The sequence below is a fragment of the Nannospalax galili genome, unplaced genomic scaffold, assembly GCF_000622305.1.
Source record: "Nannospalax galili isolate Female #2095 unplaced genomic scaffold, S.galili_v1.0 scaffold236, whole genome shotgun sequence".
NCBI classification, from domain to species: Eukaryota; Metazoa; Chordata; class Mammalia; order Rodentia; family Spalacidae; genus Nannospalax; species Nannospalax galili.
In genome coordinates this window covers 2,655,461-2,671,907 of record NW_008338710.1, presented here as the reverse complement: position 1 = coordinate 2,671,907, position 16,447 = coordinate 2,655,461, and the positions used below count along the sequence as shown (strand labels likewise).

Here is a 16,447-nt window from a genome sequence, read left to right as displayed (position 1 = left end):
CCTTAAAAAACACAGACCTTTTCATCTGAATAATGCTGTATTTTATTCTGGCCTTCTTTGCTCTTGGCCATACCACACTTTGATTTACATTTAAGTTGGCAATTACTTTACTTTATCTTCAAACTGTTATGTTTTAGGACCCTGATATCCTATGATATTCTCAGAAACTTTGGGAGTAGGAAGTTTAAAAAAAAGTAGGAAGTTTTTCAATTGTTGATAAAAATCATCTGCCAATTAAAGACTTGCTATTTAATAGCATTTTATTTATTGAAGATCCTTTTTGGTCAAATTTAACTACTATGAATACAGGAAAGGAATTCAAATGAGGTCATTATGAGACCAAAACAGATGTCACAGAGATTAGGCAATCAAGCTCATGTAATTTACTCAATGAGGCTTTTATACTGGGTGTCTTATTTTAGACATAATAACTAAATAACTACTTTGATTTCTTGTTTCCCAGAATGTAGAAATCAGAAGCAACAATTAAAAGAGAATGGGAGATGCCAGGATGGTGGGCTCAGAAGGGTTGAGCAGAGCAGGTGGGGAAGGCTAGACCAAGAGAAGTCAAACAACTTGGTTTGTAAAAGTGGTCAATAAATTATAGAAAGCAAATGTGAACTGAAAAGATGTGGCAGCACAAGTCCATTGCAGTGGGGAATTTTATACATCACAGCAACTGCTGAGGCTGTCAGTGGAGTGTAACTTAACTGACACTGGGCACAATTACATCGAATCATAAAAGACGACAAACAAACCTCAGAATAATTTCCTGAAAATGGATAACGTCTTCATTCCCTTAGAAGTAGGTGCAAAGTACTAGTCTCCAACAATTTATCAGAGAAGAAATACTAAAGTAGATATAGGTTGGGTATTCCTAATAGGAAAATCCTTATTTTGTAATTTTTCCTCCTTTTTCATTTGTGTGTGTGTGTGTGTGCTGTATATGCATGCATGTTTGCATGTGCATGTGGCAGTTCCAGGTTGATGGTGGGAATCACCCTCCATTATGCTTCCACCTTATTCATTGAGGCAGGGTCTCTCAAAATCTAAACCAGAGCTCATCAATATGGCTAGTCTCCACAGCCAGCTTGTGGGCTGCAATTAGAGGTAGGCTGCTATGCCCACCTGGCACTTATGTGGGTTCTGGGGATCTAAACTCTAGTCCTCACATTTGTGTGGCAAGTGCTTTAACCACTGAACCATCTCTCCATACAAAATTCTGAACTCATTTATCATGCTGACATAAAGCTTCCCTGTGAATATGTACATGTGTAGATACAAACTCTTAAGGTGATACACACACTTTGCTAACTATTCATGACACAGACCCCTTTATAAATGGAGAAAACAAAAAAAACAAGATGAAGTTATTAATCTGACTTTAAGACAGTACTTTAGAAAAGGGTAACAGAGCTTTAAAAGTTTTTGATCTAACTCTGTACTTACCCAGGTAAGCTAATTTCACTTCTTTTTTGACCATGACGATCAAAGATTTTCACAATATGATCAGCTCTGAAAGAAATTAGAATATAAGGATAATTTAAACATTTCTCTTAACTATGCATGAAAAATTAGGTTATTTCATCCATTTTCTCATGGTAAGTCTCATAATTTGTATTTTAAAAAGTTATGATCAGGGAAAAGGTTCTATGCACTGTAATGTTAGTGGAGGTAAATATTTCTTTTCCCACCATACAACTGTCACAAAAAAACTTACTTCCACCAAAGAGACATTATGGTTATAGATTAGGTATGGTTATGTGTGCATACAACCATTATTTAAAACATGCACTGGTTCTTACCCTGTTACTGCAAGGTAGTTTCCTGATGATTTTTGCCAGGCAAATTGTATTGGGGTGCCAAGCCAAGTCTTTTCTAGCAGCGAGAAAACACGCTAAAAAATAAGCACAATTTTTCCATTTTCAAAGAAATTGATGTTAAAACATAATCAGACAGGCAGGATCCAAAATAATGATAATTTTAGTCAGTGCTTATCCAAAAAAATGTAACAATGAAATGAACAAAGTCAACCAACAACCAAACACAAGTGCCCTGCTCCAGACCTTGTGATGGTCAGCTTTGTCAACTTGACACCACCTGGAACCACCTGGGAAGCGACTCAGTGGGACTGTCTTACTTTGGGTTGGCGTGTGCGCATGTCTCATTGATGTGGTAAGACCCAGCCCACTGTGGGTAGCACCACTCCCTGGGCAAGGGGGTGCGGAAATGTCTAAGAGATAAGCAGAGCATAAACAAGCGACCAAACAAGTATGCATGCATTTACTTCTCTTTGCTCTTGACTGTGGATGTGATGTGACCAGCCTGTCACTGTGCTATGATAGGCCAAGTAAATTCTTGATTATTGTTTGGGACACTTTCCGTTCTCTTTCGGGCTCTAGGCCAGTAGTTCGGCTTGCGGGGGTAGGGGGACGTGTTAACCACAAGAAATGAGGCTGCTGGCAACACGGGATCGGGTCAACTTCATGGCAACCCGTACTTCAAGCAGGTAAGTGTACTTAGATCCAGCCACGGCTGGTTTACTGGCTAGCGGTCCCCGAGAGGCGAGGCCCCCACTCTGCCTCCTCACCCCCCCCCGCCCCCCCGCGCTCCCTCCTACTCCGTCCCCTCCTTCCGGTCGTGGCGCGCCCGTTCTCCCGACTCCTCACAGACTCCCGGGGACAAGGGACACACACGCTCCTGAGCAGACGGCTGCGGGGGCGTCTGCCCACCCCTCAGCATCTGAAAGTTATTTACCTTCATCTCAAGGCTTCTGTGGCGCCAGATCTAGTAAGTGCGCAGGTCCCGGGCCAGAAGGCCGCATTCCCGTTACCCAGGAGACGGCGCGAGCAGCGACCAATCAGAGAGAGCGGGGCGGAGCCTCCCTGGAGCCCGCCTCCGAGAGAGGTGGACGCTGCTGCATTATAGAGGCGGAGCTGAGTCCCCGGAAGTTGGGTGTCTCGAGGTCTTGCTGTGCGTCTGCTTCCTGCCTGTGCTCTGATTGGGTGAGACTGTCTGGATTCTGTGAGCCGAAAGGCGCCTGCGCAAATTTTGACCTTAAGAAACCAGTAGCGGGCACGCGCAGGGTGCTTAGTAGGAACTGGTTCCCAGGCCAAGTTTTCCTACAAGGCCTGTGCGGAAAAAAGTTGGAATAACCTGTGTGTCTTATTTTTCCTCTGTTGTTTTCTGCCCTACAGATGATATGTGAGAGGTAGTTTCAAGGCCTTTAAAAAAAATTTTTTAGCGTGTCCAGCTAACGAAGGGCACCAGAAAAATGAGCTTCCCTAAGCAAATTAAATCCAAAGTGAACAGAAAAAAAAAAAAACAATAAAAATTCAGCAGAAATTGGGGATGGAAAGATGGTTCGGACATTAAGAACTCATACTATTCTTGCAGAGCACCTGACTTCTGTTCTCTGCACTCAATGTCAGGAGGCTCACAGCTGTCTGTAACTAGCTCTAGCTCCAGGAGATCTGACTCCCTCTTCAGGCCTCCATGGACACTGCACTGGATATGCGCACACCCATTCATATATATACATAACTAAAAAAATGTAAAATCTTTAAAAGTAAATTACAGCAGAAATTAATGAAACTGAAAACAAGAAATTATTAGACACCAAAAGCTGGATCTATGAAAGATCAATAAACCTTGATAAGCCATAACTAAGAAGAAAAAAAAACCCCAGAATATACACATTACAAATAGTTACCTAAATGATGTGTCAACTATAGCTAATAATCTTCCAAAGAGAAAGTACCAACCCTAAAATTTTCACTGTTGAATTCCACCATCTATTTAAGGAAGGCTTTTTTTTGTTTGTCTTTTTGAGACAGGGTCTCCCTGTAGCCCCAGCTGTCCTGGAACTCACTATGTAGACCAGGCTGGCCTCAAACTCACAAAGATCCTCCTGCCTCTGCCTCTCAAGTGCTGGTATTAAAGGCATGTGCCACCATGCCCAGCACGAAGAAGTTTTATCAGTTTTGTATGACTTCTTTCAGAAATCAGAACTGAGGGAATACTTCCAAACTCATTCTATGAGGTTATATTACACTAATGTCAAATCCAAGGATACAATCCAAAAACTACACACCCATATTACTTGTAAGTACAAAATGCTCAGAAAGATATTAGAAAATTGCATCTGATAATGTATAAAAAGAATTGCATACCATGACTGGGATTTACCCTAGATAGACAAGGATGTTTCTAGATTTGAAAAATAATTGATATAATCAATTTAACAGACTAAAGAAGAAAAAGATTACACGATGATATCATAGTAATAGATGTAGTAAAAAAAGCACCTGACAAAATGTAACATAAGCAAAATTCTAAGAAAGAACCCCCCCAAAAAAACCCACCAAATAAAAATGAACTAGAAATAGGGGGGAACTTCCCAATTACAAGCAGTATCTCCAAAAAGCCTACAGTTGATGTCGTACTTAATGTTGAGAAACTGGAACATGTTCCCATTAGACACAAGGCAAGGACTTGTGTCCTATGACTCTCAATCTTCTACTGATTGAGAACAACGAGGGAAAACTATCTTTGCAGATGATGTGATTATATAGAAAATCTGAAAAAAAACCAAACAGGTAACTCCTGGAACAAATGATTATAATGAAGTTTCAGGATACAATACTAGTGCACAAAGGTTGATCACTTTTCTACATATGAGCAATAAACAAATTTGAAATAAAAAAACATTACCATTGAAATCTACCTGATGACTTTATAGACACACATAGGTGCCAAGGACCCAAATGCAACCGATTATGACTAGTAATAATCAGATACATACAGATTAGAGATGCATGTGCCAACATCTCAGTGTTATTAGCAAAAACGAGTCTTTCTGCAAGGAACAATATATTCTAAAATGAAATGGAGATCTTTTTTAAAGGTTAAAACTCATTCAGCTTTATGTCTTACAGGGCTTATACTGAGTTCAATATTGTATAACTTGTATTAATTCAACTGTGAAACTAGAAACTTACAGCTGCTTGTGAAAGAGATGTACTCTTGCTCTGGAGTGTGTTACTGAATATGTTAAAGCTGTAATGAAACGCTGCTTCGAATCATGTAGCTATTAAAATTTTTAAAAAGCCCAACCATTTATAGAAGCATCACCAAAATGAAACATATAGATATAAATCTAGAAAAATGTGTGCAAGATCTGTATGAAGAAAACTACAAAACTGATGGAAGCTATTAAAGAAGAACTAAATAGGGTGGGCGAGATAGCTCAGTGGGTAAGGTGCCTGCTACCAAGCCTGATAACTTGAGTTCAATCTCTAGGAACCAAAATGGTGGAAGGAGAGAACCAACTCCCACAAGTTGTTCTCTGATGTCTACATGCATGCTATGGCACACATGTACCTACACACATTCACAAATAAATAAATACTTTTTAAGAAGAAATAAAAGGAGAGATTGTTCATGTTCATGAATAGGAAGGCTCAGAATTGTGTGATACCAGTTTTTCCCAATTTGATTTATAGCTTCAATGCAATCTCAATAAAAATACCAAAAATTTATTTTTGTGGGTGACATATTCTAAAGTTTATAGGGTAAGGCAAAAGTTGCAGAATAGCTACCCCATTATTAAAGGATGAGGAAGCTGGAGTACTGATACTGTCTGACCTCAAGACTACAGTAATCAAGAGAATGTGGCAGAGATGGTGAGATGGTTCAGCAGGTAAAAGCCCTTGACATACAGATCTGATGACCTAAATTTGAGCCCTGGAACCCATGTAGAGGTAGAAGGAGAGAATCAACTCCACAAATTATCCTCTGACTTCCATGTGTGCTGCGGTATGCTCACATGTGTGCACTAATAATATTTTTTTAAAGTATCTTCAATGAATCAGCAGAGATGGCTCAGTGGGTAATGACAGTTGCTACCAAGCCTGACAACCTGAATTTGATCACTGGATCCCGCATGGTGGAAGGAGAGAACTGACTTCCAAAAGTTGTCCTCTGACTTCCACACATCTACCCTGAGACTGCACATGTGCACACACACACACACACACACACACACACACACACACACAACTTTAACAGTATCTTTAAGACAATGTGGTAATGGTGGTAGAACAGACAGCTAAGTTGACAGATCATAATAGAGATTCCAGGAAAGATCCAAATAGATTTAGCTAACTTACCTTTGACAAAGGAGCAAAAGCAATATAATTTATCAGCAATGTTGTTTTTCAACATATGATCCTGGAACTATTGTATATCCACATGCAATTAAATTGATCTAAACAAAATCCCTTACAAAAATTAAACTCAAAATCAACCATAGACCAAATATAAAATGCCAAATTATGAATAAGAAATGATCTTAGGTATGATGACTACTTTTTAGCTACAGTATCAAAGGCACAGGTAATGAAAAAAATAACTGATAAACTGAACTTCATTAAAGTAAAAACTTAATATTCTGCTAAAGATGATATCAGGAGAATGAGACCACCCACAGACTAGGAGAAAATACTTACATAATACCTATCTGATAAAGGGTAAGCATCCAAACTACTCAAAGAACTTTTAAAATACAACAAAAAGAAAATGAATAGCCTGATTAAAAAAATCCTACCTGAATAAACACCCAACCAAAGCAACTGTACAAGTGACAATTGAAATAAAGGAAAGCTCAGTATCATATGTTATTAGGAAATTCTAACTTACAACAAACACTACCATGTTATGTCTATTATAATGACCAACATCCAAAACCCCAACAGCTCCAAATGCAGATGAGAACGTGGAGCAACACAAATTTTTGCTCATTGCTGGTAGGAATGCAGAGTTGTATGGACTCTTTGGGGGATAGTTTGGTAGTTTCCTACCAAACTAAACATATTTTTACCATGTGATCCAAAACTTGTGCTCCTTGGTATTTACCCAAACAAAATGAAAACATCCTCATAAAAACCTGAACACAGATGTTTATAACAACTTTAATCAAAATTACTAAAATTTGGAAGAAATCAAGATGTCCTTCAGGAGGTATAACCTATGATATATCCTGCAATGGACTATTACCCAGTACTAAAAAGAAATGAAGTAGCAAGTTGTGAAATGTTGAGAAATGTCCCCTATAGGCTTATGTATTTAAACACTTGTTCCTCAGTTGGTGGTGCTGTTTTGCAGGGGTTAGGGATGTTCTGGAACTTTAAGGATGTAGAGCCTTGCTGGAGGAATTATGTCACTGGGGGTAGGCTTTGAGAGTTCATAGCCTCACCTCACTTCTAGTTCTCTCTTTTTGTTTCCTATGTGCAGTTGAGATGTGGTCTCTCAGCTCCTGTTCTGACCACCTGTTACCATGCCTACCCCACCATTATAGACATTTAACCTCTGGACCTGTAAGCCAAAATAAACTCTTGCTTCTGGTCATGGTATTTTTTCACAGCAACAGAAAAATAATATACAACTCATGAAAAGATATGAAGGGGCTTTTAAAGGCAAATTGCTAAATGAAAGAAGCCAATCTAAAAAGTTTACAAACTCTAAGACATCAACTGTATGACATTTTGGTAAAGACAAAATGGTGCAGGCAGAAATCAGTGGCCTTCAGAGATTAAAGGGATGGAAAGAAAAGCAGGACACAGAGCTTTTTAGGGCAGTGAAGCTGTTCTATACAATAGCACTATGATCAATACACATTGTATTTTTGTCAGAACCTACAGAATGTATGCCACAAAGAGTGAAGCCTAATGTAAAGCGAAGCCCATAGGCTGTGGGACAGAAATGTGTCAGTGTAGACTGATAGTCACAGTCCAGCAGGTCACTGTGGTTCAGATGGAATTCCAAGGTACCAGTGTATCCAAAACACTCTTGAAAAAGAACATACTTAGATACTAACCTTTTCCCATTTCAAACCTTACTACAAACATCAGTACAAAAAGAACATGACATTGGCATAAGAATAGATGCATAGATCAACAGAATAGGAGAGTTCAGAAATAAAACCACATCTGTGGCCAATTGATTTTCAATGGATGTCATGACAACTCAATGAGTAAAAGAATTGTCTTTTCTACAAATGGTGTTGTAATATGAATTTTCTATGTGAAAAATGAAGCTAGACTCTTCGCAGAATATACAAGGATTAAATAGATCAAAGCCCTCACTGTAAGAGCTCAAATTGTGAAAAGAAAGCATATGCATTCCTGACTTTGGCTTAGGCAGTGGTTTCTTGAATGTAACTCAAAAGTACATGTGACAAAAGCAGAAAACATATATATGCACACGTATATCTATATATATTGGGTTTCATCAAATTAAAGACTTGTGTTTCAAGAACATCATCATTAAAATAAAATCCACATATGCTGAAAAATGCAAATTACCTTACACTTCAAAATGGTGAATTTAGTGGTGTATAAATTTGATCTCAAGTAAGCTACATAAAACTGTCAGGTGAGCCTTACAAAACCAGGTAGAGACAGAGACTGAGAGAGAGAGAGAGAGAGAGACAGAGACAGAGAAACTTGTTTTTTCTTCACAATTTTGTGGTTAACTGGGTTCTTCACGATAGCTTTCCTGATGTGTTGTATGTAGAGCTGTCATTTCTAGGTGTAGTGTTTGAGTCCAAGATGATTCATGCAATGACTGACATTAGATGTTAGCCATTGACTGAGAGACCTCCTAGAGCCATTGGCCACAGCTTCTTTACATGCAGCCTGCTTGTATGTGGCTTCTCCATATAGTTTGGGCTCCTTAAGGCACAGTGACTGGATTCTGACACAGAGCATCCCATGGTGAAGCTCCAGGGGCAAAACTGGAAACTGCCAATGGCACAAGGTCACTTCCACCACCTTTTATTGGCTAAGCATCTTGTGAGTACAGTACAGATTCAGGAGGAGGGAAATATATTCCATTTCTTGATGGGGAGTCACAAAGACTTTACAATCATTTTTAATCTATCACAGGTGCCAACAGACATCAGAAGCAGAACACAATGTGATGAGTTCTAATTTCAAATGGATCAGTACCAACAATTTTCCTCAAGCTGCACAGATGCAAAATGTGCAGTTCATCCATTTTAAAGACCTGAAACCAAATTTTTCTCTGACAATTTCATTAAAAAACAGATCATAAAATTATAATGTAGAAAGACTTGAGAAGAAACAATTTGAAGAAAAGAAAAAAATGTGGATTTTCTTTCAACAGATAATTTGAAAATCTGATGATATTGTTATGCCTAGTTCATTTATTCTGCCTTAGTACTCACACATCTAGTGTTAGTGGCTTCAATTCTTTGCCCATGCACAAAAGAGCAGGACATAGCACTTTGTAATTCTGTTGAGCTTGGAATTTAAATCAGAAAATTTTGAGAGGAGTGTATCAAAACACTTATCTAGTAAGTGAGCTCAGTTTTCCCCTGACATTTGCAACTCATTGGAATTTGTTTAGTCCCACATGTTATCTTGGGCATTAACAAGAGAATTGAACCTGGAATCATGGCCCACTTGTGCAGTCTCAAGGCTTGAAGAGGGTAGAAACAGGAAGATTAGGAGTTCAAGGCCAGCCTCCTCTATAGTGAGTTGGAGGCTAGCTTAGGCTACATGAAATCCCGTCTCAAAACAAAAACAAACAAATTGAATTTGTTTCTCATGTGGAAGATAAAGAATAAGTTTATGTGTTGGAGTGGAAACATACCTCAATAAAAAGTCAGAGAGTCAGAACTGGAATATTCTAGAAGTTGCCAGCCTGGGTGCTGCAGGTGTGGATGTGGACATACTGGAACAGTCCCTCCCACTGTTCCAAGGTGGCATCTTCCAGGCTGCCTCTCTGCTGGTCACCCATTGTGCCTCTTTGGACCAAGCTTCCAGGGAGTCTTCCTGTCATTCCCAGGTGAACCCCATTGAATTGATGTCTTTATTTGATGAAAAGTAGCTATTGAGCAGCCCCTGTCCCCATACACAGCAAGAAGCTTACAAACTCAGTTGTGAAAGTTTTCATGTCAGAGACAGAGAACTTTTGCAATTATTACATCATTATTCTCTAGAAAAAAGATACCAAAGTTGGAATGAAGGGTCTCTTCATCATATGGATGAAGCCATCTACCAACATCCACAACCTGTCAGACCAGTTCTGTTGCCTCAAAATATCCTATCTGATGGTAGGGTTGAGGGCACAGGAAATGGAATAGACAGTTACAGTTGAGGTTGATCTTGCAAAGGCATGCTAATTGGCTTCAATGTATACTACTAAATATTTTGGTTACCAGCTGGGAGCACAGGCTCAGTGTGACATTGAGAATAACTGTAATAGTGTCTATGAACTTTATGAGGCCAATAACTGCAAGGCATGTTGGATTGAGCCATTACAGTTTGTTTTCTGTCTTTAATGTGAAAATCCTAAAATAGATCTGCATCAGTCCAAAGACACAATCAACAGGCAATTCTTGTAAAACCCATGGCTATCCAAGCTTGCCTGACTCACATCACAAACCCTGCATAGTCATTCTCAAAGTCACCCGGGGATCGTGGCAGTGGCACATGGAAGGGAAGAGAAAACAGAGAGGGCAAAACCAAGGACAATGGCCTATCCATCTGTGAGAGCTCACCACCTCCTTCACCAAATAAAATCAGTCCACCTTTCCATGCTGTGGAGGAAGAGGAAGGGGAAGATGAGGAAGGGGATGACAGAAGCTTAGGGGCACCTAATGGATGGAATGAGTGGCCATACAAAAGGCTGACAGTGATGATTTTCAAAGACCCATAGAAGAATGAGTCAATGTCCTGTTTGATTTTGTTTAGGGAGAGGAAGCCAAGGGCATCATCCATTCAGCAGAGACACACTGAAGCAGAAAGACTAGGTGGAAAAACCATGGCTTCTGTTATTCTGACTGAAATTCTTTCTAATGAGAAGACTAGAGAACAAGTTAGGAAACAAAGGCATCATATCCTAAATTTTGTCACAAAAGCAAAAAAGCTCAGCTGAACCTTCTTTGTGGACTGGAGTGTATGTGGGCAATGTATCACGCTCAGCTCAGCTCCAAGGTTACACTGAAAGACAGAGGAGATAATCATCAACTTGTGTCAAATAGGTCTCAAAAGAACTCACTGAAAAGATACTAAAGTAGAACCATTGTAAAATGTCTGAGTGAGTAGAGGAACAATCTTCTGATGGTGGTGAAGAAGATAGAAACATTGAGATGGTGTATCTAAAGACTACCAGGATATGGAAAGTTGAAACTGTGAAGTCTGATAACAAAGAGAGTGTCGCTGATATTGATGGCATTCAAAGGATGGTCACAGCTTAGCTTGACACTGTAAGGCTACAAAATTTTCTCCATCGCCAGCCAGAAGTGTAACACATATGTGCAAAAGCTAAAATAGCTAACAAGCTACACGTGTCATTAAAAATACTTTACTGTGAGTGGTCTGTAATTAAGCCCAATGAGACATCTCAGCATACATACATATCAGTGAGCAGATGCAGGTTTATTTGTAGCATGGCTCTTTTGGAAAAGTTAGTGCTGGACACATTTGGACCACATTGATATAGTTATAAAAATAAAGGCTTTCTTCAGAGCTGGGCAAATGCCAAAGTAGTTGGCTCCTTTTGGCAATGTTATGCCATAATTTGACCTCACAGCATCCTACCAGGCAGCCTGGTAGATTTTTCTTGGTGCTGAGACTATGCAGAGTTCTTCAGCAAAATATAAACATAGAATTACTTTTGATGAACTTAACAGTTATGAAATGCAATAGTTTTAAAGCTTTATCTCTAAACCCTCAAATTGACATCTGGTAATTCTTGCTATGCTGAGGTAGACTGATAAGCAAATGACAGTGTGACATCTTACCAAGAAGTCAAAATGAACTGAATCCTGTAAATAATTTTTAAAAAATTTATTTATTATTATCATTTTTTAAACAGAGCATAGGGTAGGGATTTATTTACAGAAGAGTGGGTGCCCCACATTTACGGCTGCATTGTAAAGTCCACACTCAAATACAGATCCCGTAACCTCCTGACAGCCACACAAAATAGTGAGACAGGTGCCTGTCCCGACCCGTGAGACAGTCAACGTGGGTACCTGGAGGGAGGAGAGGGGACTGAAAGGGACAAGAGACACGAAGAATGGAGACAAGACAGGCTTTCTGATCAAGTCTCATTTATTGAACATCTACACAAAGTTTTTATAGTGAGGGAAAAGGGGGAAGTTGGCAGGGATAAATTCATTGAGGCAGAGCAATTCAATTAACAGAACATTATAGTAACATCACAATTCTATAGTAAGGCCACAAATCAATTGTAACGTTACACCTGTATGATTACAAAGTAATACAGAAAGTTTCTTAGGCAGTTCCATGAGAAATGAAGGAGTCTCTCAAGCGGTAAGTGCCTGAGTTAGAACAACATGTTTGTGTGAGGCTTTCAGGTATAGTCATCTGGTTAATCTCAAACCAGGTCAGCCTTGATGTCTGGAAAACAGCTTTGCCAGGAATCAGGTCTTGCTATTTCCTGGGGTGGGGGCCTACGGCTCTCCACAGGTGCCTCTTGGTGTTCTCAGCTTATATAGCCTTTGCTCCTCCCTCACATGCAGCTAAGTTCGACTGATTGGGTGGAAGGGGTAACTGAGTCCCCCCTTGACTCCTTGATGGGCGTGGGAAGGTGCGATTATAGCATGGTGGTCGGAGGACATTTCCAGTGAACACTCCACCCCTTCCTCCAGCTCTTACATTCTTGCCACCAACCTCTTCCACAAAAGTCCCGAGCCTTGGAGGGGGTGGTAGGTGTGGGATGATTGTCCTCCCATTGTGGCAAGGCACTGAATTTTCAGGTCTCTGCATCATCTGTTTTCCATTGGGCTGTTGGCCAATTTCAGTGGGATTCCATCTACTATAAAATACACACACACAGCAAGATGCAAGAGGCAAGAACATCTAAACAGTGACGCTATAATAACAACCTATGGAGGTAAACACAAATGCTTGTTTGGTACTTTAGCAGGTGCACCATTTCCATCTAAGAAAGCAATTGCAGTGACTTCCCACTGGGGCCTATGTTCTCTCCTCCTACAGGGCGTTGGCTGGGTCTACATACCAGATGTGTGTTCTACCCCTAGGAGTGGGCATTATACACAATCAAAAATTTGCTGGTTGTACATATACTAGATGCTCCACTATTGCACCAGCAGGAATATCTTGTTTGGTATGTTGGTAGCGCAACACATGGGGTCTGTCTTTGAGGAGAATTATAGGGGACTATTCTTCCCCAGTCATCTGCATGTTGCATTTTGGCACCATGAAAGTCACCTATCCAGTGGTAGGGAGTTTCCAGCTTAGTCCAAGTTTGAGTTCTCCCTCTCCCACACTCACATCATGCAGTGTCTTCAGCAATAGGGTTTTTCTGTCCACTTCCAGTGTACAACCAACATTATTGGCAATGGCCTTTGTTGTTTTGGGGATCTCTAGTGTCCCTCAGGCCAACAGCTCATGGGGGCAACACACCTCTGGCACTGGGATTTTCATTTAATAACCATATTGCTTCTGGAGGGCTTTCTTCCATCCCTGTAGGGTTGCTCAAGGCTTTTTTTTTTTCCCTTTTTTATTTTTTATTTTTGCTGTGTATCTGGAGAATTCCACCCCCCCCTTTATTCCCATAGTTATTTGTATAGTCCTCCTCCCCCCTCCTCTTTAGCTACCCCCTTTTTACATATTTCTCCCTTAATAACACCTTTATCCCACTAATCTCTCTCAGGTTCCTTCTTCCCCTTTACAAACTCCGTGTTTTCCTGCCATATTCCTGGTCCTGCAAATGATTTTACGAGCAAGTTTTGTTTTGCTTTTGGGCTGGCCTCGAGCTCACTCTGTAGCAAAGGGATGACCTTGAACATCTGATCCCTCTGTCCAAAGCTGGGATTTTGAATGTGCCCTCACTCCTGGAAGAGCAAGTTTTGAAATGTTTGTAGCTTTTCAGCTCATGTACACTTGCCTCAAATTGCAATCTTTGGAGTCATGTGTACTGTACATTAGATGATCCAGAGAAAATATTAAACAATAAATAAATATTTTATGTGTATGTGGTGATTGCTTTGCACTGAGAGAAAAAGAAAAACCTAAACTTTGAGGTGTAAATAATAAACTATGATTGGTGGGGGTGACAAGGAAAGGTGTGCTTAATCTGTAGCAAAAAATGAGCATACGTTTTCAACTTTTACCCTTAAATCATAATTTAAAAATGTTTAGACATACTAAAGTAACAAAAGCCAGAGAGTAAATGTTGACATATTCATGAACATGAAGATTCACTAAGAACTAGTAATGTCAAGAGTCTAGTATACCATGTTTCTGAGTTTGGGATGCATGTGCTCTGGAATGTTGCAGTTGGTAAGCAATTTTAGGATATGGCAGGAACACACACACACACAATCACACTCACCAGAATACATACACACACACATACCCCCCCCACCACACACACACACCATACCACATACATATATACCTACATACCACACACATACCACACATACCACACACACATACCACACCATACACACTCAGATACAGACACAGACACAGACATACACACACACACACACACACACACACACACACACACACACACACATCAAAGTTAAGCAGAACTAAGGTTCCTGGTTTATGCAGATGAGTTATAAAATGTTTTTTAAAAATGGGGGCTAGTCACATGGGAATTATTAGAATACTGTTTCATCTAATTTTACATATGTTTGAAAGTTTCTATAATAAAATGGAATTGAAAGTATAATGATTCCATTCAATTCAACACGAGTTTTTTTTAAAGCACATTTATCAGGTGTTTTGCTTTATAGCTGACTATAGTTCACTATAAAGGAAATGCCAAGCATAGGAGGAAGTGTTTAGCATTGGTGATGTGGGCATGTGGAGGGATTCAGAAAAAGCTTCATAATATTCTTTGTAGTTATGTGCATTTATACACATTCCCCCACCCCCTATTAATCCCAGCACTTGGGAGGCAGAGGCAGGCGGATCTCTGTGAGTTCGAGGCCAGCCTGGTTTCCATAGCAAATCCAGGCCAGCTAGGGCTACAGGGAGACCCTGTCTCAAAACAACAACAACAACAACAACAACAACAAGAAACAATTTATTCATGGATGTGAAATAATTACCTTTTGGATTTAAGATTTAAGACAATTTCCTATATGTTAAGCCTAAAACATATGGCCCCAAATATCTTGCTTTGTTAGATGTTTGGGGATAATAAATAGAGTTGCCATGCAGATGCATTTTTATGATAGAATCTATTTTTGTGACTTTTTTTGTTATGTGCAATTCTTCCATTTCTTCCCTTGCCTTTTTACTACCACAACACTAGAAGACCCTAACTTGTATTTTGTTTTAGAAGAAAAAAAAATGGCGATGGGGATGTGATGATTTGTCTTCATTGTTATCTTGGTGGAATTTAGAATCCCCTAAGAGACACACCTACATCTCTCAGCCTATTTATGAAAACAATTCCAGAGAGACTTAACTGAGGGGGTAAGACTTGCCCTTCAAGTGAGTGGTTCCTTCCAATGGGCCAGATGTGCTAGGCCCCTCCCTCCCCAGGCTTATATAAGCAGTAAGACAGCTGCTTATATAAGCCAGCTGAGCTTCCTGGAAGAGACTTTCCAGTGGGTGGAGCTGCCTGCAAATTGTGCAGTGAGATCCAGGTTCCCAGCCTTTGTGAGCCATCACACGGTGCTGAGGGTTGGGGGATAGGCTATAGGCTTTTGATGATGCAGTCTTGAGTCATTTCTGCTTCTGTAACTAGCCCAAGTAAAGTCATTGGTTCACCAAATTGGATTTTGGTAGTATCCTTACTTTGGTCTATGGTCGATTCCCTATCTAGGGTGAACAGATGTTTGTTCATATCTCCCCAGCATAGTGTCACACAATGCCGCGTAGAAGAGTGGCTAGGAGTCAGGGTGTCAGAGCTATATAACCTGAATTTGACTCCAGATACTACTACTGTACAGGGTAGCTGTGTCACTATTGGAAAACTACTTAACTTCTCTGTGCTTTTATTTAGTGACCTATTCCTTGTTGGTTGTGAAAGCAACGAGAGAAGACAGAACTTCTAACATGATGGTTTTTGAATTATTCTTGGGCTTGTCATCAGTGAATCAAGTAACTTTAACCTATTTAAGGTCTACTTACCAGATTATGACTCACATTAGAGAGTTTAAACGTCTCCAAAGCAGGACAATGCATGCACATTACAGGCTCTCTCTTTCGACTATCATTTGGGGCTGACATTTCCTGAATTTGTTAGTAATATTAACGATGGCATTCTATTCAAGGAGCATTCTAGAAAGATCTAGTAGAGAAACTATCTGGCATAATACTAGCCACCGATGGAAAATTCCCCATTTCATTTTCTGCATTCGTATTTAATGTTCCCAGATCTACCTGCCTTTGTAACTGGCTAA

The 16,447-nt window shown here is 39.9% G+C and overlaps 1 protein-coding gene across 2 annotated transcripts in view; it reads right to left on the bottom strand.

Annotated features, from left to right (window-relative positions):
• Wdr19 (WD repeat domain 19) overlaps positions 1 to 2,893 on the bottom strand; it is an 89,323-nt gene extending 86,430 nt beyond the window's left edge. For both annotated transcript variants that reach the window (XM_008833229.3, XM_008833230.3), the window contains exons 1-3: positions 2,758 to 2,893; positions 1,806 to 1,897; positions 1,450 to 1,515 (exon numbers count right to left, since the gene is read on the bottom strand). In XM_008833229.3, the coding sequence (XP_008831451.1) occupies positions 1,450 to 1,515; positions 1,806 to 1,897; positions 2,758 to 2,763 (164 nt within the window). In that variant the 5' untranslated portion in view covers positions 2,764 to 2,893. The remainder of the gene's footprint in view (positions 1 to 1,449; positions 1,516 to 1,805; positions 1,898 to 2,757) is intronic.
• Positions 2,894 to 16,447: the final 13,554 nt, after the last annotated feature.